Source organism: Manacus candei, unplaced genomic scaffold, assembly GCF_025592945.1.
Source record: "Manacus candei isolate 608988 ecotype Guabito, Panama unplaced genomic scaffold, ASM2559294v1 h1tg000138l, whole genome shotgun sequence".
Lineage (NCBI taxonomy): Eukaryota > Metazoa > Chordata > Aves > Passeriformes > Pipridae > Manacus > Manacus candei.
Window position 1 is genome coordinate 102,425 of NW_026138186.1, and position 23,495 is coordinate 125,919.

Sequence of the window (23,495 nt, forward strand, 5' to 3'; positions counted from 1 at the left end):
TAAGAGTCTCTGAGCATCATGCAAGGTGGCAATCTCTATATTGATAGACAATTTCTGAGGTCGAACGACAGAGTCTGTGATTTGCCAGCCTAAATAATGCCAGGGACTGGATTCTTGAATTTTCTCAGTGGCTATGACTAAGCCTTGCTGCTGCAACTGATTAACCAGCTGCTGTTTCTGATCTTTTGTAAACTTAGTCGGCTGGGCGAACAATAAATCGTCTACGTAGTGGTAAATTACTGTCGAGGGCCATGATTTTCTGATTGGCTGTAATGCAGCGTCCACGTAGAGCTGACAAAGAGTGGGAGAATTCTTCATTCCCTGAGGCAACACAGTCCACTCATAACGTTGCGCTGGTCCTTCCTTGTTTATAGCAGGAATAGTGAATGCAAAACGCTGACGATCCTGCTCATGTAATGCAATAGTGAAGAAGCAGTCTTTAAGATCGATTATTAACAGGAACCAATTTTGTGGGATCATAGCTGGATTTGGCAGTCCTGGTTGTAATGCCCCCATCGTATGCATCTGGGCATTTACTGCACGTAAATCATGTAACAGCCTGTATTTCCCAGATTTCTTCCTGATCACAAAAATAGGAGTATTCCATGGGCTAGTTGACAAACGCAAATGTCCCTGTTGTAACTGCTCTGACACCAACGCATGTGCCTGTAAAAGACTTTCCCTTTTTAAGGGCCATTGCTCTACCCACACCGGCGTTTCTGACTTCCATTGGAGCGGGATCGGGAAAGTCCAGGCAATGGCCGTCATGCTAAAGGGGATCTTGGTTCGTTGGTCAGAACCATTCCCATCTGAGCGAGAATGTCTCTCCCTATTAGGGCTTGTACTCCATCGGGTAGGGGGAGAACAGACACCGTACAGTTCACAGTCATTTCATCCAGCGTGATAGTTATAGGAGGAGACCTTTTTGCCAGAGTCAGACCACCCACTCCTGCAACTGTTGCTCCTGAGTTTACCAAGGGCCACGATGTGGGCCACTTGCAAGCTGCAACAATGCTGACGTCAGCTCCCGTATCCAAAAGAGCAATTAAATGTGCAGTTTGTGAGTTCCATTGGAGCTGGATAGCTTTTCGTGGTCGTCTGGCCAAATCTATTGTTAGCAGAGCCGATGTACCAGTAGATCCGAAGCCCTGATCTCCTCGTTCGGGCTTATCCGATGGTCCAGGAGCGATCTGAGGGAGCGGTATCAGTTGTGCGATACGAGATCTGGCCGGTATATGCAAAGGTGGAAATAGTGTATTTACCATGATTGATATTTCTCCAGTGTAATCGGCATCAATCAGTCCCACTAAAACAGTTAATCCAGCCATTGTGGACGAGGACCGACCTATTAATAAAGCCCCCACTGGTTTGCCGTCGATTAACACCGGCCCGTGCACTCCTGTCGGTATTTTCTGAGGACGCTGGTCTATTAGGGTGCAGTCTATTGTGGTTGCCAGGTCCAGCCCGAGGCTCCCTCTGGTTGCGGGACGCAGTGTGAGGTCTGAGCCGGGAAGCTGTGAGCAGTTGGAGCCGTCACTTGTGTCTTGGCGCGGGACCCCTTCGCGCTGGCTTTCCCGTTTCCCGACCCACGCCAGCACATAGCAGGAACATGCGTGTTTTGCTGACAGCGAGAACACCACACCGGACCGGACTGGCACTCTCTTCGTACGTGTCCGTATGCTCCACACTGAAAACAGCGTCTTTGTGCTGGTCTGCTTCGTTGCGTGGCTCCGGTCGGAGCTTGTAAGGGCGCAAGCGCGGCTAAAACCTGAGAGCTAGTAGCCTTCGCCTGCTCCTTTAAGCTTTCACCTAGCTCTTTAATCGCATTCACTAACATAGCATTAGGCCCCTGGGGTATTTGCGCCATTCGCTCTAATAGCTCCTCAATTGACCAATTACCCGGGAGCGTAACAATGACATTGCGAGCTGTAGAATTACAGTTCTGCAGCGCACACTGCTTTAGCAAAGCGCCGCGCATATATTCGGGAACCCCCGCTAACTGGATGGCATTAGCAACCCGATCTATAAACGATCCAAAAGGTTCATCCCTGCCTTGCTTGATCCCCATATATGACGGAATTCCCCCTGGAGCTTTGATCTTATCTAGAGCGAGACGGGCTAGGCGCATAGACTCTCTGATCTTATCCGGCCCTATCAACGCTTGTGCCTCTATTCTGGCGTACGGTCCGAGGCCCATTAATTCATCTAGCGTAACCCCGTGCAAAGGGTCAGCTGCCTGTCTCTGAACCGCTACGGCCTCCTGGCAAAATGCCTGCCAATGCGCACTATGTAGCATTTGCTGATGCTGTGAAAGAACCAACTTCATAATGTTACTGATATCTGCTGGTAAAAGCAAGTTGCTACCCCAAATATAATTTAACATTTGTCGGGTAGGCTCACCCTGGATTCCACTCTCATTAACGGTAGCACGCAATTGCGACAACAGCTTCCAATCAAGGGCAGTGATATTCGCTACCAATCCACCCCCTTGTGCCGGAGCATAAACTACTGGAAAGGCATTAGTTAAAGTTTCTGCCGCTTCTTTATCTCCCGCTTGCAAAGCATCTGCGGCAATGCCTTGCCAGAGCTTTCGCCGCTCTGCCGCAACAGTACTCGATGTATCGGGTGAGGGGAGTGACGCAGCCCCGGTAGACGAGGTCTGCTGGGACTCAGGGGACGGGCTAGGGAACTCTAGGGAAGGGGCAGTGGGAGTAATAAGAGCCTGCTCTTGGGGTTCAGGCGGGATATGTACAACATTAGTCGAGTGAGGCAGCGGGCACGGAGACTCAGCCCCGAAAGGATTGCCGATGTCTCCCAAACGCTGCGCAGCGATTCGGGCAGCCTGCTGCTCGGCCTTGTGTTGTTGTAAAGCATTAGAAACAGCCTGCCACTGCTTGGCTAACTTTTTAGCTACTTTATCATCATTCAATAAATCCTCCCACAACTTATCCCCGTACCGTTTCCATTCACCTTCATCAAAGACCGTATTGGGGTCCACAAAACACCCTTTCGCAAACCCCACCTTAAGCAATTCCGGTAAATCCTTTTTTAAATCTAACCCTTTAACTCCCCGCTTTCCTAGAAAGCATTGGAGCAATGATAGTGCCGCCTGCCTCTCCATTACCTAAAAATAAAAAACGTGTTACCACGCTTTGTGCAGCCCTTTCCACGAGACTTTGCGGCTTTGTCGGCGGGCCTCCTTCTTCAGGAGTCGTCCCGGGCGCCGGGCCCTGGAAGCACGGAACTTAACTCTTTCGCCGTCCGAAATCCCCGAAAGGGAGGCGTCCGGCAGCGGCAAGTTGAGCTCTTTTTCGTCCAGCCCTTTCGCCTTCTTGTGCTGCACGGCAAGACCGACCGAAACTCCTACGTCCGACCACGGCTGCGAGAACCCGACTTGGTTCTCGGGAGTCCGACTTGACTCCAACCCAGGAGATCCGACTTGACCTCCTAGGGACCCCCACTTGGTCCCTGTCCACGGGCGCCAGTAATAACGTCGCGACGGAAAGCTCTAGACACCTCAATATGAGAATCCAGGAACTTCCTTTATTGTAGATTGACAGTAGCTTAATATACACTCTATAATAGGTTCATGAATATTACAGAAATCAGGCTCATTATTGGTGCTCAGTTAGGTGGTGATATCATCTTAACTGCTTCCCACTGTTTACACAGGTGGCTCGTTAAGTGCCTTTGTTTTGGTAATGCCCAGCTCCTGTTTCTCAGCTCAATTTAGGATACCCAAGGACGCTGCTGCTTTCTCACGGCCCTGCTATCTCAGACTTTCTCATGGGCCTAGTGAAAACTGCATCTTATACTTTAGCAGTAGTCTTGTACTTTAGCAGCTCATCCATAGCCTTAGCCATGTTCATATGTCCTCGCATTTCTAACCAATCCTCTACAGAAAACCATTATCACTTGTCTTATTACAACTAAGTCTGTGCCCATCCTTCTTACAGGTATGATCTCAGGAGCTCCTGACAAGCCTTGACCAAACCAGTTGAGCAATGAAGAGCATCTGTACTGGACCAGGGTGTGGGGAAGTGTCACTGGACTGGACCAGGTGCTCCTGGATGATAAAGGTGGGAACAATCCAGAGTGGAACATCTGGGGAACACAGGATAATCAGTCATCCCATGAAAGCCTTGGAATATTCCCTGCCTGAATCACAGCCCAAATGGAACAGTTTGGATACAATTCCCAAATATTTGGGAAACTCCAGTCATTCCTGACACCAGGATGGAAATTCAGCAGATCACTAAAGCCAGTCCCATTGTGAGCCCACAACCAGCGGGGCTGAGGGAGGCCCTAGCAGCTCCCCAGCACCTCCCTCTCAGTGGGACACCTCTGGCAGCCTCTCCCAGCTCGGGAACCCTCCAGTTTGCAACACTCCAAAGACCCTCAGTGATGCCCAGGACAATTCTGATCCCCCTCAACAAACACTCCTCCAGCTGGGACCCTTGTGTGTTGGCAAACACAAAGGGATTTGGGGGAGTGTTTCCCTGACAACAAGGAGAATTTGGGAGAGGGACTTTTCCACTCCCAGCTCTTGATGTGTCCACACATCTCTGCCTGGGTGTGGGTGTGAATTGACTGTGGTTGGAATGTTGTGAATCTATAATTCAGTCACTGTTTAAATTGTAGCAAATGCTATTGAACCACTTGATAATTGTTCAATAGGTCAATGATTAAGTGCTACTAATGTCTTTTGCCCCCTTGTCTTTGGATCAAAATCCTTTGCACCCTGACCCAAGACTCTGTGTAAATCATTCTCTTTCATCAAAAAATATATATTTTTCATGACGTCCACTTTAAAATCTTCCTCCTTAGCTAAACTACAAAACAACTCTAATTAGCTGTAGAAATCTTGATGACTTGAAGACAATTAGAAGAAAGGGAAATAATTTGTTTTCCTGTGTTTTAATGGTCCCACAGTGTGTTTGGAGTTGCATCAGCTGTCAGTCCAAGATGGGTCATGTCAGAGCTGGTGAGGCTGGGAGGTGAGGAGCAAGGTTGATCATCCAGGGTCAGTGTGGATCTCCTGAGGAGACACTCAGCATCAAGATCACTTGGAGAACACCTCTATCACCTCTTCTCTGAACTAAAAAATAGCCATCATTGAATTAAAACAAAACAAGTACAAAATTTGAAGACTTGTTTTGAAATTGCCTTGAAGACAATTAAAGGAAAACAAAAAGATCCTGAGGGATTTCTGCATTTTAATGAGCCCCACAGTGTGTTTGCAGCCCAGCCCATGATCCTGAGGTACTGAGAGAAGATTGAAGCAGCTGCTGAAGAAGTCAGAAGCCAAACTGCAAGTGCCTTGAAGCATTGCTGGGCCCCACGGAGGGCAGGCACTGCCAAAGCCTCCCCAGGGACTCCTTGGAGCAGCTCCTTGGAGGCCAGGAGTGCAGGCAGACAAAGGCTCTGGGCAGGCCCCTGCAATGCTGAGCAAAGCCTGCCTTGGTTTTGTGGAGCACAAAGGCCAAGGGCTGAGCCCCAGGCCCTGGCCCAGCAGATCCTGTCCCTCCCGGCTGGCTCAGGGCTGTTTGGGGGGCACTGGGATGGGAGGGGGAGGAACAACAAAGGCCAAAACTGGGCAACCCCTGCCAGGCTCCTGAGGGAGGGGCGAGGCAGAAACCAAGTGCAGAACCTGCCAGGAAAGTGTCTTGTGGTGGCCTGAGTGGCAGAGGCAGCTGCCAGAGGCAAGGGGACAAAGGCCTGGGTGCCTTTGGGCCTTGCAGCCCTGCCAGAGCCCTTGGCCATCTCTCCTGCAGGCTGTCCTGCCCTGGCCCTGCTGCTGCTCTGGCCTTGCAGGCTGCACACACCCCTTCCTGCTTTCCCACCCCCTCCCAGCAGCATTTCTAGACCCTCCCTGATGGCTCTGCACCAGCTCTGGCTGTTCCCTGGAACACAAAGCCATGGGCTGATCCTGACTCCCTCTGGGTGACCTCTTGCAGCACAAGGGTCCCCATTGAGTGACATTTCTTTTTCCTCACCTCCAGTCTGAACCTTCAGTGCTGCTCTTTGTGGAGATTTCATTCTATTTCCAATACAGAGAAAAGCTCCATCCTGTCAGATCTCCTCTAGACCCTCTCCAGTTCTTCCTCATTCCTCCAGAATGGGGAACCTCACAGACAGACAGACCAGTCCAGATGTGGTGACCCCAGGGCTGAGTCCAGGGGGGTGACAACTCCCTTGTCTGGGTGCCCACACTCCCCCCAAGGCAGCCCCATGTGCAGTTGGCCTTAAATCAAGGGGCCATTCTGATCCTTTGTAATGCCACGGAATCAAGTGGCATTGTGACACTGCAGGACCTCATGAAACCAAAGGAATGCTGAGACATTTCAGAGCCTCATGGAAACAAGGGGCCACAGTGATACTGAAGAGTCTCATGGCACCCACTGTGCCTCCCCAGAACTCCATGGAATCAAGCAGAGCCGCTGCCTCCCCCCCGCCGCCACACGGACCGGAGTCGCCGGCTCTGCCCCGCTTGGACACCTCTGGAGTCAGCGTGTTCTTGGGTAGCACAACTGATCTGAGATGAGAGAGTTTCCCACATTTTCCTTTGCCCCCTCTTTCCCATGGTTTTGGTTTTTTGTTCTTTGTTCATTCAGGGGGAAAAGGGAGAAGGGAAACATGTTGATCCCTGTTTTCATCTGTTTACAAAAGAGAGTTGGGACAGGGGGAGAGAGGAGGCAATTTCTCTGTTGCAGCTTTGAACTGTTCTGTTGGTATTGCTGGTTTTGCTGCTGTATTTCTTGTCAGTGAACTGTTATTTTTTTTCACTTATACCTCTTTGTATTTTGTCTCCCTGTAGTGGTGGGGAATAAAAGAGGAGTGAATTCATTTTATGGGAGTTTCTGCCCCAATATGTCTTTTAACCAGGACAGGTTGCTCAAGGGCTCCCTGAAATTTGGCATCATTCACAAAGGACTTGAAAACACATTTTGTCCCAATGTACAGAGAGATAATAAAGATGTTCTACAGTGGTGTTCAAGGGCTGATCACTGAGGGATTTCATCCAGAAGTTGCTGCCAAGAGGACTTTGTACCATGGATTTTATTTGACACTCTTCATTCAACCAGCTTCCCACCCACCACATCTTCCACTTCTTCAGTCCAGCTCTCACCAGTCTGGCCATAAGGAGACCACAGGAGACCATGTCAGGGGCCTTGATAAAGTCTGGGCACACAACATCCTCTTCTATTCCATCCCACAGGGGTTCTGCAATCCCTGCCTTGTCCTTCCAATGCCTGAGAATGACTGCAGGAGGACTTGCCCTATCCCCTTCCCAACCTGAGCAGTCTGGAACTCTCCCAACCCTCTTTGCTGCTGAAAAACCTCGATATGATTAACTGCTCAGAGAATTTTGTATTTTTAAGCTGCAAAGTATTTGTTTATTCAACGTTGTGAGCAAGCCAGCTCGCGCTGGACAAGCTTGCTCTACCTGAATGTGCAAAAGGAAGCCATTTTATACACTTTAGATACATGGTTAAACCATTTAACATACATATTAATAAGTAGGCTGGTTTCTGGGTGGAGTCTTTCCAGGCATGCACAGTCTTCTACTCGGGGGTCTTCTCCTCAAGCCTTCATCCCTCTGGTGGTCACCATGGATATCTTCCTTGATTTGACCTCTTCAATTTTCTTTGTCAGGTGACCTGAATTCTTCAAGCTTGCAAAACCCTGGCTTTGGGCCTTCTGTATCTTATTCAAATGTCTAGTTTACCTAATTTATTACCATGTGTGTACTACTCCTTTCTATAATAAGGCCTTTGGTCCAGTGAGCAGAACAGAACATGGTATTAACCAGTGCTCCTGAAATGTTCTTCTAGCAACACAGGTATTGGGGTTTCTTAGCAGGCCAAGATATCTCAGTTAACTCTTTTAGGCCTGGCTCTTGTTGCAGTGGCTGTGCTGATTTCCAGAGGCTTCTGGCTTCCCAGGCAAAGCCAAGGCAAGAACAGGTGGGAAGGGGCTGCGCTGCTGCTGCTCCTGCCCGAGAGCCCCGGCTGGGCCGGGGACGGAGCCCACGGCGCTGCAGCTCTGCCTCCTCCAGAGCCGGGGGGCTTTGGAACCAGGAATGACAGGGGGGAACAAAGGGGGCTGGGGGGCTGCACTGATGGTCACACTCGGGCCACCGTCAGCAGAGAGCTTCAGCCCCCCCAAATTAAAGCAGAGGGAAATGGTGTAAACTGTTTCATTTCAACCTTTCTTTACTCATTGCTATAAAATGACCCAACTAAAAGGAGGACAAGCAGGCCCTGATCCCTTCTCCTTTGGGAGAATCCCCACATCTGGTGCTGTGAGGGGCTGTAAAGGGCCACGAGGGGCTGTGAGGGGCCATGAGGGGCTGTGAGGGGCTGTGAGAGCTATGAGGGGCTGTGAGGGGCTGTGAGAGCTATGAGGGGCTGTGAGGGGTTGTGAGGGGCTGTAAGGGGCTGTGAGGGGCCATGAGGGCCTGTGAAGGGCTGTGAGAGCTGTGAGGGGCTGTAAGGGGCTGTGAGGGGCCATGAAGCACTGTTGTTGCCTAAAACCAGCTCTTAAAGAAACCTCTAAGACTCGATTTGTGAGTTTTAGTAGGCAGGCAATTCTATTACAACACACTGCATGATTTCAGCAAACCAGGTGTCCTGGGAATCAGTTCACCAAAGTGAACACAGAGGTATCTTCACTCCTGCTGCTATGTCAGCATTACATGGTTATCCATTTTTTGTTCCCTGCATTCCTGTTTCATATTCATGGCATTCACACACACAGCAGACCTGCAGCTCCCAAAATTTATTAAGATATATACATATCCTTGTAAGGTCTCTGAGGGGTTTCATCAAGTGTCTTTGGTGGTCTTCTCTGTTTGGAGTCCCCAAAAATCCAGGTGACTGCCTTATGAACTTCTTTGAGACAGTATTCTTGGTTATATATACACCTGTTGCTTCAGCTCCCTTCTTCATTGTTCTCTCACCGTGCTTGGCTGATTTCTGTAAACTGCACACGGTAATTTTCTATGACACATTTTGTTGCAAAGACTATTAGTTCTTGTTACATCTCTACACCCCAATATCAAACTGCTCAGGTCTTACACATGGGTGCAGAAGGAGAGCGTGGAAGTTGAAAGAGAGCAGCTCAGAAAAGTCGTTCTCCCTGGCAGTGCTGCTGTGGTGGAACTCCTTTTCTCTCTGCAACTGTATAGATGGAATGTTCTGGTGCCATTTACAGATGGAATGAAGATTATGGACTCCTGACTTGGTGGACAGAAATCACTTTATTATCCATCACTCAGGGGTTTTATATCATTCACATTTACCTGGGAGTGGTTAAGCAAGTCACACATCCATCACTTACTCAGGCCGGCCTGTTAACACAGCACACACACAGACCTTGGAGTTTTAAGGAACTCCTTTACACACCCACATATGGTAAGAATGCAAACAGAATAGCTGAGCTCATTTCTGGGCAGTAAATCACAGCCTAGAGAAAACAACACAAGGTCATCTTAGACTTTTCTCAGGGCTTTCACTTCTTGATTCTCATGCTGGCTGTCACGTCTGCACACAGGGACAGTCCCTGCTACTTCAAAGGATTTTTCAATGAAGGATTTCAACCAAAAATTTTCTGCAAGAGAATTAGGTTTTTTGAAATGCATACATTACAATTCCTCATCTAGGCAGTATCAGAATCAAATTCAATAGTAGACAATGAATTAGAAAGGGTAAGAAGAATAACATTTTTTTTTGGAGAAAACAATATTACAAGAAAAAAGAGAACAACTCCCACAAATTATTGCCATAAAAAACCTGAGAAGAAAGGCTGGGCCATCCATTCTGAATGTTATGGAGCAGAAAACAGAAACATTTTTGCTTCTGAAAAACATCAAGTCATCATTTTCCTCAGAGCGTCCCTGAGCTCCTGGTTCCTGAGGCTGTAGATGAGGGGGTTCAGTGCTGGAGGCACCACCGAGTACAGAACTGCAACCACCAGGTCCAGGGATGGGGAGGAGATGGAGGGGGGCTTCAGGTCGGAAAATATGGCAGTGCTGACAAACAGGGAGACCACGACCAGGTGAGGGAGGCAGGTGGAAAAGGCTTTGTGCCGTCCCTGCTGAGAGGGGATCCTCAGCACAGCCCTGAAGATCTGCACATAGGAGAACACAATGAAAATGAAACAACCAACTGATGAACTGGCAGTAATCACAAGAATGCCAGTTTCCCTGAGGTAGCCTGAGTGAGAGCAGGAGAGCTTGAGGATGGCAGGGATTTCACAGAAGAACTGGCCCAGGGCATTGCCCTGGCACAGGGGCAGGGAAAATGCATTGGCTGTGTGCAGCAGAGCATTGAGAAATGCAGTGGCCCAGGCAGCTGCTGCCATGTGGGCACAAGCTCTGCTGCCCAGGAGGGTCCCGTAGTGCAGGGGTTTGCAGATGGCAACGTAGCGGTCGTAGCACATGATGGTGAGGAGGAAATACTCTGCTGAGACGAAGAACAGAAACAAAAAGGCCTGTGCAGCACATTCCATGTAGGAGATGGTTGTGGTGTTATGGAGGGAATTGTGCATGGCTTTGGGGACAGTGGTGCAGATGCAGCCCAGGTCTGTGAGGGAGAGGTTGAGCAGGAAGAAGCCCATGGGGGTGTGCAGGTGGTGGTCACAGGCTACGGCGCTGAGGATGAGGCCGTTGGCCAGGAGGGCAGCCAGGGAGATGGCCAGGAAGAGCCAGAAGTGCAGGAGCTGCAGCTCCCTCCTGTCTGCAAATGCCAGGAGGATGAACTGGGTGAGGGAGCTGCTGTTGGACATTTGCTGCTTCTTAGCACGGGGTCTGCTCAGCAAAGGAAGCCACAGGGAAAAGTTTGGACAGACACCTCTGACAATATCACTCCAGATTTCAATACAATTAATTTAAGGATTAAATCATTTTTTTCTCTCTAATAGTTGCTGGCAGAGGGCTGTGTGTGGCAGGAGCTCTGGCCATGTGCTGCCAAGCATTTCAAGGTGTTTCCAGGCCAGCACTGCAGTTGTGCTGGACACAGCAGGACAGGAACCCTCCTGCAGAGAAGCCAAGGGCTGGGACAGGAGAGGGCCCACCCCCAAGAGAAGGCTCAGCCCTGCCCAGGATCCTACCCAGGCAAAGCTGGGCCTTGCTGGGGGCAGCACCAAACCCAGCAGCACAGACCCAGCAGAGAGGGCAGGGTCCCGCAGGGAGATGTTCTCCAGGCAGAGGCAGCTCCTTGCCCAGCACACAGTGCCCAGCAGAGCAGCAGGGAAGGGCCCCCAGAGCTGCCTGAACACCCCCTCCCCCAGGCCTTGGGGGCACTTGCCCCCCACTCCCTGCCCAGGGCTCTGCTGCCTGGAGCTGTCCCTGCCAGCAGCTGCTTCCCTGGGCCCAGGGCTGGGCCCTGCCAGTGCTACCAGAGCCCATCCCAGCCCTGGGGGCTCAGCTCTGCCCTGCAGAGCCCTCCCAGCAGCACAGGGCACTGCCCAGGGGAATCCCTGGCTGGGCAGGCTCTGATGGCAATGTCAGAGCAACCCTGGGGAGGCTGGAAAAGTGACACTGATGCCTCTATAAGACAGTTTTGATGACTGATACTGTCAGGTTCAATCCCCTCTAACCTAACAGAGTTCAAGTTTCAGTGTCTCCTCCTGCGCTGAGAGATTCATTTCTCTGTCGCAGTCAGCACCCAGACAACCCAGAGTATAACACTGAAAGAACTGGTTCATTCTCTTTAAGGTACCCCCCCTGTCTGTCTGTGCCTCTTGCAAATACCTTCTGGGAAATTTCCTGCTTTGATCTGGAGCTGTGACCAGCCCTCATCCCTGCAGCACACTGGAGATCAGAAGGACAATGCCCTGCTCTGCCCTCCCAAGAGTTGTTCCTTCCCCACAGCCCTTCTCCCCCAGCCCCGTGGCAGCTCCTTGGCCGGGCTGAGAGCTGACCCTGGCAGGCAGCAGAGTCCCTGCCCAGCACATGGAGCCCTGGGGACAGGACCCTGCTCTGCACCACAGCCTTGGGCACCCCTGGCTGCACCACCACCTTCCCACCCCACAGCCAGCCCTGGCACAGGGAACCTTCTGGCCCTGGGCCTCTGAGGGGGCAGCAGCAAGTCCTGCTCTGCAGCAGCTTCTCCTGCTGCACCCCAGCAAATCCAGCAGAGCCATCCTGACAGCTCCTGCCACTGCTGCCATTTGGCAGCTGGGAGAGGCACTTGCAGGAACTCACCTGCACTGCTCTGCAGCCAGAGCCTGACCATGGCAAAGGGCTGGCAAGGTTCCTGCCCTGAGCAGCTCTGCCCTGTCCTCCCACCCCAGGATCCCTTGAACCTCCTGCTCCCTTCTCCTCTCTGCCCTTGCTGCCTGCAGCTCCTGCCCTGCTCTGCCATGTGGCCACTTCCCCTGCACTGCAGCAACTGGGAGTGTCCTGCTGAAAGATCATAGAAGCTGTGGGATGTGCCAGCTTTAGGAGATGCCTCCAGGAGGGCAAGTTGAACTTTCCTACAGCCAGAGAATTCTTCCTTCAAATCCTGGGAAGGTTTCTCCTGTAGTGAGAGCTCAGTCACCTCCCAGCCCAGGCTGCCTCTCATCTCTCTGCCTTCTCTCCTGTGCCCTGGGTGCTGCAGGCAGTGCCCTCAGCCCTGCTGGGCTGTGCAGAGGAGCTGCTCACCAGCAGAGCTGTCTCTTTGAAGCTCTTCTTGCTTGCCAGGAGCTCCCTGTGTGCCAGGAGCCCGGCCCAGCTCAGCAGCACAGCAACAGCTCCAGGTCTTTAATGACCCCCAGAGGGGGTTTGTGTTGTTTATGTGAAACTCAGTCCCTGAGAGGAAGTTCAAACAACTTTTCAAGAACTCAAAATGAGTTTGAAATACTGAAGTTTCTTGTACTGTTACTGGGTCTCAATGTGGGACACAACTGTGAAAGTGTCCCCAGATTCAAGTTGGAACAGAAAATTGCAGACAGTGATGACAAGAATGGACAAGCAAGGGAAAGGTGGCTCTGATGCTGAGGAAACCTGGATGTATTTCATTAATCCAATGGGCCAAGCCCTGACCCCCAGCCCCTGGGAAGGCAGATCCTGTCCCTGCCTCATTCCTCAGGGCTCTTCCTGGGGCACTGGGATGTGGGATGTGCAATGCCAAGGGCAGGACCATGGGGTGGCACCTGCCAGGCTACTGAGCAGGGACAAGGAGGCCATGAGGCCCCAGGGCTGCAAGGGGCACTCCCCTCCTCCTGGCATCAGGGGCACAGTCAGCAGCCCTGGCCAAAGGCCTGCAGAAGGTGGCTCTGTCAGGGCCTTTCAGCTTCTCCCCATGCCTGTCTCCTCTCCAGCCCAGGCTGTCCTACGGTGTCCATGCCCTGCCCCTTTCCCTGCAGGCTGTCGTCATCCCCCCGGCTGCCCCACCTGGCTGGCACCTTCCTGCACTGACATCTCTGCGTCCTCCCTGGCTCTTCCTGCACACACAAAGCCTTGGGCTCATCCAGACTCCTTCTGGGTGATGTGTTGCATCACAGCACTGCCCTTGGAGGGAAATTCTTTTCTCCTTGTGCCAGCCTGGACCTCCCCAGCTGCACTTGGCATTAATTCTTTCTTTCTCATGCTGTTTTCTGCTACAACAAAAGCATCCCCCCTCTCTGAAGCGACTCTTCAAGCACTCCCAGGGTTCTTCTCTGCTGTCCTCTGCCCGCACACCACTGAACCCATGACTCCTTTGCCCCTGTAGAGTGGTCATGTTTAAAACCTCCAAACCCTGGGACATCTCTGAGCACTCTCCGAGGTGTCTTCAGATGAAAACATGGTCTAAGATAGTCACAGGGATATGTTTTACCAAGGGCTGTAGTGGCAGAACATGGGGCAATGACTTTGAACTGAAATAGGGGAGCTTTTTTCTATTGGATAAAATGAAGTAATACTTACCAATGGGGCTGGCAAGAACTGCAACAGAAGAGGATGTCCCATCCCTGGATCTGTCCAAGGTCAGGAACTTTGAGCAGCCTCAATTAGTGAAGATGTCACTCTCCAGGGACTTGGACCACCTGAGCTTTTGTTTCCCTTCCAACCCAAACCATTCTGTCATTCTTTGAGTCCCAAACTCCTTCTCCAAAGAATTACTGTTGCTAGGACAGGAATTGCCATGTTTTTGGAGAAGCCATTGTAAACCCAAAAGGTAAAAAATCAATTCAAATAAAGTTCCAGCATCTCTGTGTGAGAGTTTCACCAAGTGGGTCAATGGCAGAGCCTCCCAGGATGACCTTGCCAGTTGAGGATGGGGGATTCTGTTTGGGGTGTGAGTCTTATGATGGGCAACAAGAAAGCACATTTGGGGACTGGGCAAGACTTGTGGTGGGATCTCTTGGGAAGAACCAAAGGAAGGGAAATGGTGAGATCACGGTGGTTTGTAAAGGAACAGGTGTGAGAAAACAGAGAGAAAAGGGATGAAAAAGCTGGTTGTGTTAAACAGGAGGATGCTCAAACACTTCCCAGGCCATGCCCTGACACTGATCCCCACAGCCTGTCCCTTTTTCTTAAGAACTCCATTGCCAAGAAGTTTCTGTGAGGAGGGACCTCTCTGCTCCTGGCACAGATCGTGGCCCAAGTTCCAGCCACTGCAGCAGGAGCCACAAATAGTCAGGTCTTGTGTTCTTTGGGGGGCCAGACTGTGCCCAGATTGGGGGGTGTGTGTGTGTGTTGGAAGCACAAAAGAGTGAAGCAAATGCAAAGCTAAACACCCAGTGTAGCCTGACTTTGTCCCTGAGTGGGGGATGAGAGTTGGACACAACATGTGCAGGGACAGATGGAGGGGTTTGTCCCCCTGGCCCTGCCCAGAAGGGACACCTTTCAGGAAGGGTTGTGGCCTTGGCTGTGCTGAGGGTTGCCCCGGGCAATGCAGCTTGGGATTGCAGTGGCACTGTCAGGGCTCTGCAGAGCTCCTGGCAGTTCCTGCATTTGTCCCCAGCAATGCCAGAGAACTGCAGGGGTTGCAGTCAATCACTTGTGCTCTTTGGGACCCCGACTGGCTCTGCTGAATGGGAGCAGACCTGGAGTTCCCAGACTGTTCCTGCATCCAGGGTCGGGCCTGCAGTGACATTTGTGCAGCATTCAATTGGTGCAGTGGCAGGATGGCCATGGATCCATTCCTGCAGAAACACAATGGTGCTCCATCCTAGGCAGGGATAGAATGGGCCCACAAATGTTGGAAGGATAAGAACCAGGGAGTTTTGGCCCTGTGGAATCCCATGGAACCAAAGGAACCCTGGGACATGGCAGAACCTCCTGGAATAAAGGGGACATTGTGACCCTGCAGCACTTCATGGAACCAAAGGGAGTCTGGGACGTGGCAGGGCCTGATGGAAACAAAGGAACCTCATGGGAACAAAGGGACCCTGGGACACTGCCAAAACTGAGGGAGACAAGGGAACCCCAGGACACTGTGGAATCTCCTGGAATCCAGGGGCCATTGGAATACACTGGGGCCTCCTGGAACCAAAGGGAACATGGGACACTGCGGAACCTCATGGAATCAAAAGGATCCCAGGACTTTGTGGAACATCAGGGAATCAAGGGACCAGTGTGACATCCCAGAACCTTCTGGAACCAAAGGAACCAATGAGACACTGTGGAATCTCATGGAATCAAGGGTCCATTGTGACACTGTGGAACCTCACAGAATCCAGGGGCCATTCTGATTCTGCAAGGCCTTCTGGAGTCAAAGGGACCATTGTGACACTGTGGAACCTCATGGAATCAAGGGTCCATTGTGACAGTGGGGAAAATGAAGGAATCAGTGGGCCATTGTCACACTGCAGGGCCTTATGGAGCCCAAGAACGCTGCGAAACAGTGCAACCTCATGGAATCAAGGAGCCATTGTCACACTGCGGAGCCTCAAGGAATAAGGGATCCAGTCTTTGCCTCAGATTTTATCAACAAATTAAATTTAAGGAATTACAGAAGTGGGATTGGACCACTTTTGCCCCACTGGTTTAATGACTGGCCAAATGGTAATATTTATATAAAATGAATCATTTATTCTTACAAATGATCAGACAAAAGATCTTAGTCAGAATTATTTACTACACAGTATAAAGCTAAAACTGCTAGTTGTACAGTATAAGATAGGATAGTGCACTATATTGAAGCAATTATTGAAGCAATTATATTAAAGCTAGCCAAAAGAAATAATTATTACATAAAGATCTGATGTAACTCACCCACACCAACGGTCATGGGGAGATTTCTTTTGCTCAGCCTTGAGGAGTGTCCTTGGAGGGCGTCCCCACCCAAGGCAGGAATCTCCACTCATCTACCCCAAGAAGGGCTGTGTTAGAAGAACCTGCCTGGATGAAAGGGGACTGGACTTCTTTAGTAGGAAGGGATTGACTACTCCTCACAAATGGACAGGCCAGTTACCAGCTTCTCTGTCCCATCCAACTTCCAAAAGCAGGATGTGTGTTTGAAGTTGGGTGAACCAGACTGGTTTGAGCATCATTCAACACCAAAACCATTCCCATGGGGCCACCGGTAACTCTCAGATCTCACAGACAGCTTGCATGAGAGCTGGCACTGTTGGCATTGTCTGATGGGATTTTAGGCCTTATCAGGGTAGGCCCTCCTGCCACCCGGGCAGAGAGGTTGGCTGTGAAAGTCCATCCTGGAGATGCACAGGGAACCAAGAGTTGGGCTCCTGAGTGACATCCAACAATGGACAGGGGAATGGGACTGACCAGATGAAAGTGTCTCAGGTAGAGCTGGCCTGGCAACACAAGGGGGAATTATTCCTGGCTCACTGGGCCCAGGACACCTCAGGTCCTGGGGGAAGAGGTGCCACATCCAGTTGGGCTTGTGATGGAGGGCTGCATTTAACCATGGACACCAACTGCCAGGTTCTCCAGAACTGGGAAACATGTGCTGCCATCAAACAGGCCAAGAGGGCAAAGCCCCTGTGGGGTGGGGGATGATGGCTGAACTAGAGATGTGGGCAGGCCTGGCAGATTGATCCCAGCACACTCCCCAAACCCACCAAGGCAAGTTCTACGTGCTGACAATGGTGGACACAACCCCTGGATGGCAGGAGACACCCCCTGTGCCTCCCAGCACTACCCAGAACACCATCCTGGGCCTGGAAAAGCAAGTCCTGTGGAGACACGGCCCTCCAGAAACACTGGAGTTGGACAGCAGGACTCTTTTCAAAACAACCTTGTGCACACCTGGACCAGAGAGTTCGGCATGGAGTGGATGGATCATATTCCCTGTCAGGCACCAGCCTCTGGGAAAGTGGAATGGCAGAGTGGACTGTTCAAAACCCCCTTGAAAGCAATGGGCAGTGGGACCTTCAAACCTTGGGATGTGCATTTAGCAAAAGCCACCTAGTTAGTTAATCCTGTAAGCTCAAGAGAGAAAACTCCAGGCCAATTCAGTGTCTAAGATCAGCTCAAAAGAGCAGGTCCTTTAATCAGGCCCACAGGCCCAGGGGAACACACATGACGCGCCCTCCCAGGCAATGGTTCTACAGTTTTAGAAGATGGTCCCTTCAATGCCAGAACTCTCCACCTCCCAGTTCTGCCCAGTTCTGCCCCTCAACACGCCCCTTGGGGAATTGGGTTTGGGGGCTTTGGGACCCCTTCCTCCTCCTCTTTATCTTCTTCACAGCACGTACAGTCCTTGGAGCACCTCCAAAGTTCTGGGCTTGAAGGTTGCTTTGTCTCTTGTGGGATCTTGTTGTCCAGGCCTAGGGTGTGATGTTGTTCAATAGAGATGTTTTTCTACAATTCTACCTTGCAAAGAAGTCTAAACAGGCTAAAGGAATTTAGAAAGTTTGATATCAAATGGGGTAATAAGGTTAGGTCTGTGTAAACTACTATGCTAAAGGGTGGCATATAATACAGCTACATTAACATCTACATTTACTACACAACTACTTTTAAAATCTAAAATAAAAAATATCCAGAAAGCTTTAAGGCATCACACAAACCTTGTTAGTTAACTCTACTAACTGGTCCTGCCCAAAAAGAACCTCTGCGTAGCATTGAAGGGGATAAAACCCCTGTGGTCCATATGAGGAATATGGTAGGGAGGACATATTCCATAGTTTGGTTGAGTCCTGACTCAAGCAAAGGCAAACCCACCCATGGGATTGTTTCTGCTCAAGGACTTGGGTGCACTTGGTGGATGATGCAGAGGGATGGGGAAACACTTTGTGTACCTGTCAGAGACCGAAACACCTAATGATTTATGCATTCTAGGATTGCCAAGGGACTCTTGCAGGCTCTTGCAGGACTTTTGCATTAGACCTCTGATGGCCCATCAAAGCCCATTCCCCCTCTGCCAATCCTGAAAGGCAGGAAAAACCCTTTTCCCAGGCCCCTCACGGGAACTCTGCGCAGGCCCAGGAGATGTTGGGGGTTTGTGGCATGGCCTGTGACACCATCCATGGATATAATAACTCATAACTTCTTGGAGTGTGGGGGCTTCCCTCCCCCACCCCCAATGGATCAAGGCCACCACTTCAACTGACAGACATGGAAGCTGCAACTCCCAAATTCCACCTCTGGAGCCCGTGGGCAGTGACTATTGACATCTTTCCACTCAGCTTTGCTTTCTCTTACTCTCCCTCACCCTTATCCTGTCTTTCTTTTTCTCCCTTATGCATTTTCCCTAAAGGTTCTCTTTATGCCATATTGCTGTAGATGAGAGATAGAGATGATAACACCCAAAATGGCAATATTACTGTTTACCTTTGAAACAAAAGTGTTCTAAATTAAACCCTACATATATATGTTTTCAAACACCGATTATTTAGTTTCATTTCACTCTAATCCACCCCAAGGGATTTATTAATAAGAACCTGGTTACCCCCCCCTTTCTGGGGCGGGTGGTAACAGACCCCTTGTAGCAGAACGTTCAGCCTGGAAAAGAATCTCATCAGAGAATGCAAGCACTGCAAACTCTCTGTGATGAGTTACTGCTGGTGTCAAGGGGTTGGTTTAGTGTTGAATTGTGCCAAACCCAGCCTGGTTCCCCAACCTTCCAACACACATGCTGCTGCTTTTGGAAGCAGAGTTTGACAGATCAGCTGCTCACTGGCCTGGGAATATGTGACTGGAGATCCATCACTGGATAAGCATAAAAGCCCAGGGCCAACTTTGACAGAGCAGATTCTTCCACAGACTTTGTTGAAGTGTGTGCAGCTTCTGCTGTGAAGCAGGGACAGGTCTTGATGGTCACTGCTCAGGGGGTAAAATAAAGAGAGAGATCTGTCTTGATTTATTTCTCTCAGACCCCGCCGGGCCCTCCCCGCTTCCTGCCGGGATCGGACACCGCCGGCGGCCCCGGCCCTGCCGGGCTCCATCAGCCTGAGCAATTGCTGCCAAGGAGGGGCCGGGGGCTTCCTCTTGGCCTTCGTCTCCCTGGCGCTGGGGCTCGGCTTCTACCTGCGCCAGAAGGTGAGGGGGGTCCCAGGGGGTCGTGTGTCTCCCCCGAGCGTCTGTGCTCCCCAGGGACCCCCCACCCCGGTGTCACCCCCTTTTCTCTCCCCACAGAGCTCCTGAGCCGGCGGCGGCCGCAGCCCCTCCCCGGGGCCTCGGGCCCAGCCTGGACCCCCCCTGTCCCTGTGAGGATTTTGGGGGGTTGTGTGTCCCCCCCTCACCTGCTGCCACTCCTGATCCCAGGAAAGCTTCCCAGTTCTCCCCAGTCCCGGTTATTGGGGGGCAGTGGGGAAGGGGCTTGGGGGAATCCCAAGGGCTGGAGCCGAGTTTTGGGGGGCAGAACCAGCCCTGGGATGGATCAGGAATGGGGACCTCCCTGTGTGCCCCCGTGTCAGCCCGCTCTGGGGGGTTTTGGGAGGGCACCTGCCCCTCAATAAGGCACCCAGCTCACCCCAAAACGTGCTGGGACCACCTAAACTTCCCCAAAGCTGCTCAAGGACTCCCAAACTTACTCAGAGCCAATCCTCGACCCCACTCAACCCCTTTTCTGGGGAGCCTTGTCTGGGTACTGGTGGTGCTGGGAGCCCCCCCTGCTGTGGGCGAGGAGCTCTTGGATGAGTGGGGAGTGGGAAGGGGGCGTTTGGTGGGAAAAGGGGGTCAGAAGGGATAAAGCGGTGGTAGGACGCCAAACTGAGTGGGAAGGGAATGAGACCCCCCAAAAGTGAAGGGGGAGACACCGAGGATGATGGGAAATGGATGGGAGAGGTCAGAAGAGTGTGCAAAGGGGAGGGTGGGACCCCCAAAATGAGCATGATGAACTGGGGATGAGGCAGGGGATGATGTGGAAGGGTGGGAGAGAGGAAAAAAAAAGAGTTGGGACCCTCAGAGTGATCCTGGGGGGGGCTGGGGATTGAGAGGAAAATGGGAACATGGGAGGAACAGGGAGAAGTGTGGAAAAGGGGGGGTGGTCTGGCAAGTTCGACAGTCCCATGGCGGTCTTTGGGTACAGGGAGGGGAGGCTGGGAAAAGGGGGATGGCACTCCTGAGCTCCCAACTTACTGTGGGGTGCTGGGGGCTGCTGGATCGAATTTTAGCCTTGGATTATGCCAACAGTTTCAGTTTAGAGGAATTACAGAGGTGTGACTGAAACACTTTTGTCCCCCAGGTTTTAATGATGGCAAATCAGATTTATTGATAGAAATTAATTATTTATGGTTACAAATGATCAGACAGAAGATCTTCATCAGAATTATTTAGTGCACAATACAAACACTAAAACTACCAGGAGTACAGGACAGTGCTCTACAAGCAATTGTTGAAGCAATTCTACTCAAGCTGGCACAAAAGCAAGGACTATTAATTAGAGAAGGATGTAACTCTCCCAGGCCAACGCTCGTGGGGGGATCTCTGCTCTCAATCTCCAGGACCGACCTTGGGGGGTCCCCAGCCAAGGCAGGAATCTCCACACATCCCCAGAAAGGGTTCTGTTGGAAGAACCTGCCCCTGGGAAAGGGGACTGGCCCTTTCTGGTCAAAAGTGATGGACTGACAGTCACTGGACTCCAGGGGGTGCCTCATCATCAGGGGGTTCATTTGGGGTGGAAGCAGCGGCTGAAGCTCTTCCCGCAGTCAGGGCATTGCATTGCTGGGGCTTCACTTACTGGTGGGTCCGTTGGTGTTTGGTCAAGTGATAACTCTGTGTGAAGCTCTTGCCACACTCCCCACATTTGTAGGGCCTCTCCCCGGTGTGGATGCGCCGGTGCCTGATGAGGGTGGAGTTCACGTTGAAGCCCTTCCCGCAGTCAGTGCAGCGGAAGGGCCTCTCATCCGTGTGCGTCCGCTCGTGCACCAGGAGACTCCCCCTGGTCTGAAACCTCTTTCCACATTCCTGACACGAGTAGGGCCATTCCCCAGTGTGGACGCGCTGATGGCTGAGGAGGTTGGAGTTGTAATTGAAGCTCTTCCCACATTCCCCACATGTATAGGGCTGTTCCCCAGTGTGGATTCGCTGATGTTGGATCAGGGTGGAGTTGTCCTTGAAGATCCTCCCACATTCCAAGCACTTGTAGTGCGGTTCCCCAGTGTGGATCATCTGGTGTCGGATCAGATGGGAGCTCTGCCTGAAGCTTTTCCCACATTCCCTACACATGTAGGGACGTTCCCCCGTGTGGATGTGCTGGTGGTGGAGGAGGTTGGTGCTCCTTGTGAAGCTCTTTCCACATTCCAAGCACCTGAAGGGTTTCTCCCTGCTGGGAGGCTGCTCAGGGACCACCAGCTCAGAGCTCCCCCTCAAGCTCCGGTCGCCTTCCCGGCACAGGCTGGCTCTTTCCTCCTCAGAGCACCCTGGGCTGGCTTTGGAGCCCCTCCTGCGGGGGGATCTCCGGCCCTTTTCCTCCCCGCTGCCTTCCTGCGCCGGGGAGCCCTTCAAAACGGCCTCTCCCACCAGGGTCTCACGGGGGGATTTGTCCTCCGCGCTCTCCCTCCTCAGCTCGGGGCCTGGGGCAGGAAGCAAGAAGGACAGGCAGGGGATTTGCCTCCGGCCCACAGGGAAGGCCAAGGACATCCCCCCAACTCCGGCCCCGGCAGGACGGCGGCGCCAGCGGGGTTGTCCTGCAGCCGGGGCCATGCTGGGCTGACAGAGCCAGCACAACACCCGCCCAAAGGGACACTGACTTCCTCCTCACCTGCCTGGGGGGCCCAAGGCATCTTCCTCTTCCTCGCAGCCTCCTCCTCCATCCGACCAAGCTTTGGGAAGGACAAATCCTGATGGGGGGGGGAAACAAGGGCTGAGCGCGTTGGCTTGGGGGTTCCTCCTGCCCAAGTCCATCTCTAGAACTCACCGGGCATCCTGTGTCCATAAAAACCTCCAAAACACCAAGATTCAGCCCAGAAAAACCCAAACCACTGTGATTCAGATAAAAATCCCTCAGAAATAGCAAGAAGTCCCCCGCTCCCCCAGACTGGAAAAAATTGAGATTCAGCTAAAAAATAGTCCAAAATATGAAAATTAGCCCGAAAAAAATCTCCTTAAACAAGGTTGGGGCAGGGGGGCAGCCCTGGAAACCAGGGCTTTGCTCCCACAGCTCTACAGGAGCTTCGAACGGGCTCTCAGCCTCCTTTGGGCATCCCCTGCTCTGGGGTGGGCTCCTCCCGGGCTGCAGGGGGGTCTCTGCTCCATCCTGGACTCATCCACAGGCCACAGGCCCTTCAGCTCAGGGTCACCCAGAGCTCCAGCTGGTTCCGTGGAGCAGCGATCTCCTGGCCCCTGCCAGTGTGGGCACCTCGCCAGGGCTGTGCCTCGAGGTTCTCTGGCCCCCTGCCAGCCCAGGGCTGTTTCTCCAAACCACCAAACCACATTTGCCAAATGCCCTGGTTGGTCAGTGCCGGCTGGGGCAGCGGGCACTCAGTGAGGGGATGAGAAAACTGCACCCGGGGCTGGGCTGAAAGGGGCTTCAGCACCACTTCTGATGGCCCAGGGGCAGCATCTGGCTTCTCCCAAACAGAGACATGGCACTTGTTCCTCTGCAGGGAGTCAAGGGCAGGAGGGTGACTCCATCTGCATGGATGGAATGGCAGAGGATCCCTTGGGTCCCCAGGATGGATCAGCACTCAGGGATACAAACTGCCCTCGGGCTCAGGATGCAGCTGCCAGCACAGATTTCACTGCAAAGTCTGCAGGGAGTCAAGCTCTGGAGAGTAGGTGTGCAGGGACCTGAGGGAGGGATGGACAGGGGCCCAGCAGGGACAGCCAGGGCCTGCAGGGGAAGGCACAGGCACAACCTGGCCCCCCACACTGCCAGGGCTGTCTCTGCTCCTCCTTGCAGGCTCCGTGGCCAGGCACAGTTTGTGTTCCTGGGTGCCCACCATCTCAGCACTTGGAGACGCTCAAATCAGCGCCCGCAGCTCTGCAGCAAAGCCCCAGCTCACCTGGCACACAGGGGATGGGCACAGCACCTTCTCAGGGCACTCACAGCTTCTTGTCTTCCCCACCACAGGGCTCTCCTTTCTCAGCAGCACCTCTGCCTTGCACTTATTATCAAGGTCACCTCAGGGCCTGTGCTCAAGGACAGGAACCTGCAGAGAGGGCAGATGATGTG

General features: G+C 52.2%; 1 protein-coding gene across 1 annotated transcript; it reads right to left on the reverse strand.

Annotated features, from left to right (window-relative positions):
• Positions 1-641: 641 nt before the first annotated feature.
• On the reverse strand, positions 642-22,338 carry LOC127462736 (uncharacterized). The gene is made up of 5 exons (XM_051771617.1): positions 22,083-22,338; positions 21,544-21,894; positions 4,022-4,104; positions 3,147-3,379; positions 642-1,740 (listed from the first exon to the last, which is right to left on the reverse strand). Exons 1-5 carry the CDS (start codon positions 22,132-22,134, stop codon positions 765-767), a joined length of 1,695 nt encoding a protein of 564 aa, XP_051627577.1. The 5' UTR covers positions 22,135-22,338; the 3' UTR covers positions 642-764.
• Between the last annotated feature and the right edge of the window lie 1,157 nt (positions 22,339-23,495).

Coding starts and splice junctions, on each gene's coding strand:
- LOC127462736 (XM_051771617.1), bottom strand. CDS start 22,134: ATGGAGGAGGAGGCTGCGAGGAAGAGGAAGATGCCTTGGGCCCCCCAG. Junction 21,895..22,082: donor GCCTTGGGCCCCCCAGGCAG/GTGAGGAGGAAG, acceptor TTCCTGCCCCAG/GCCCCGAGCTGAGGAGGGAG. Junction 1,741..3,146: donor AAAGGGCTGCACAAAGCGTG/GTAACACGTTTT, acceptor CGCCCTTACAAG/CTCCGACCGGAGCCACGCAA.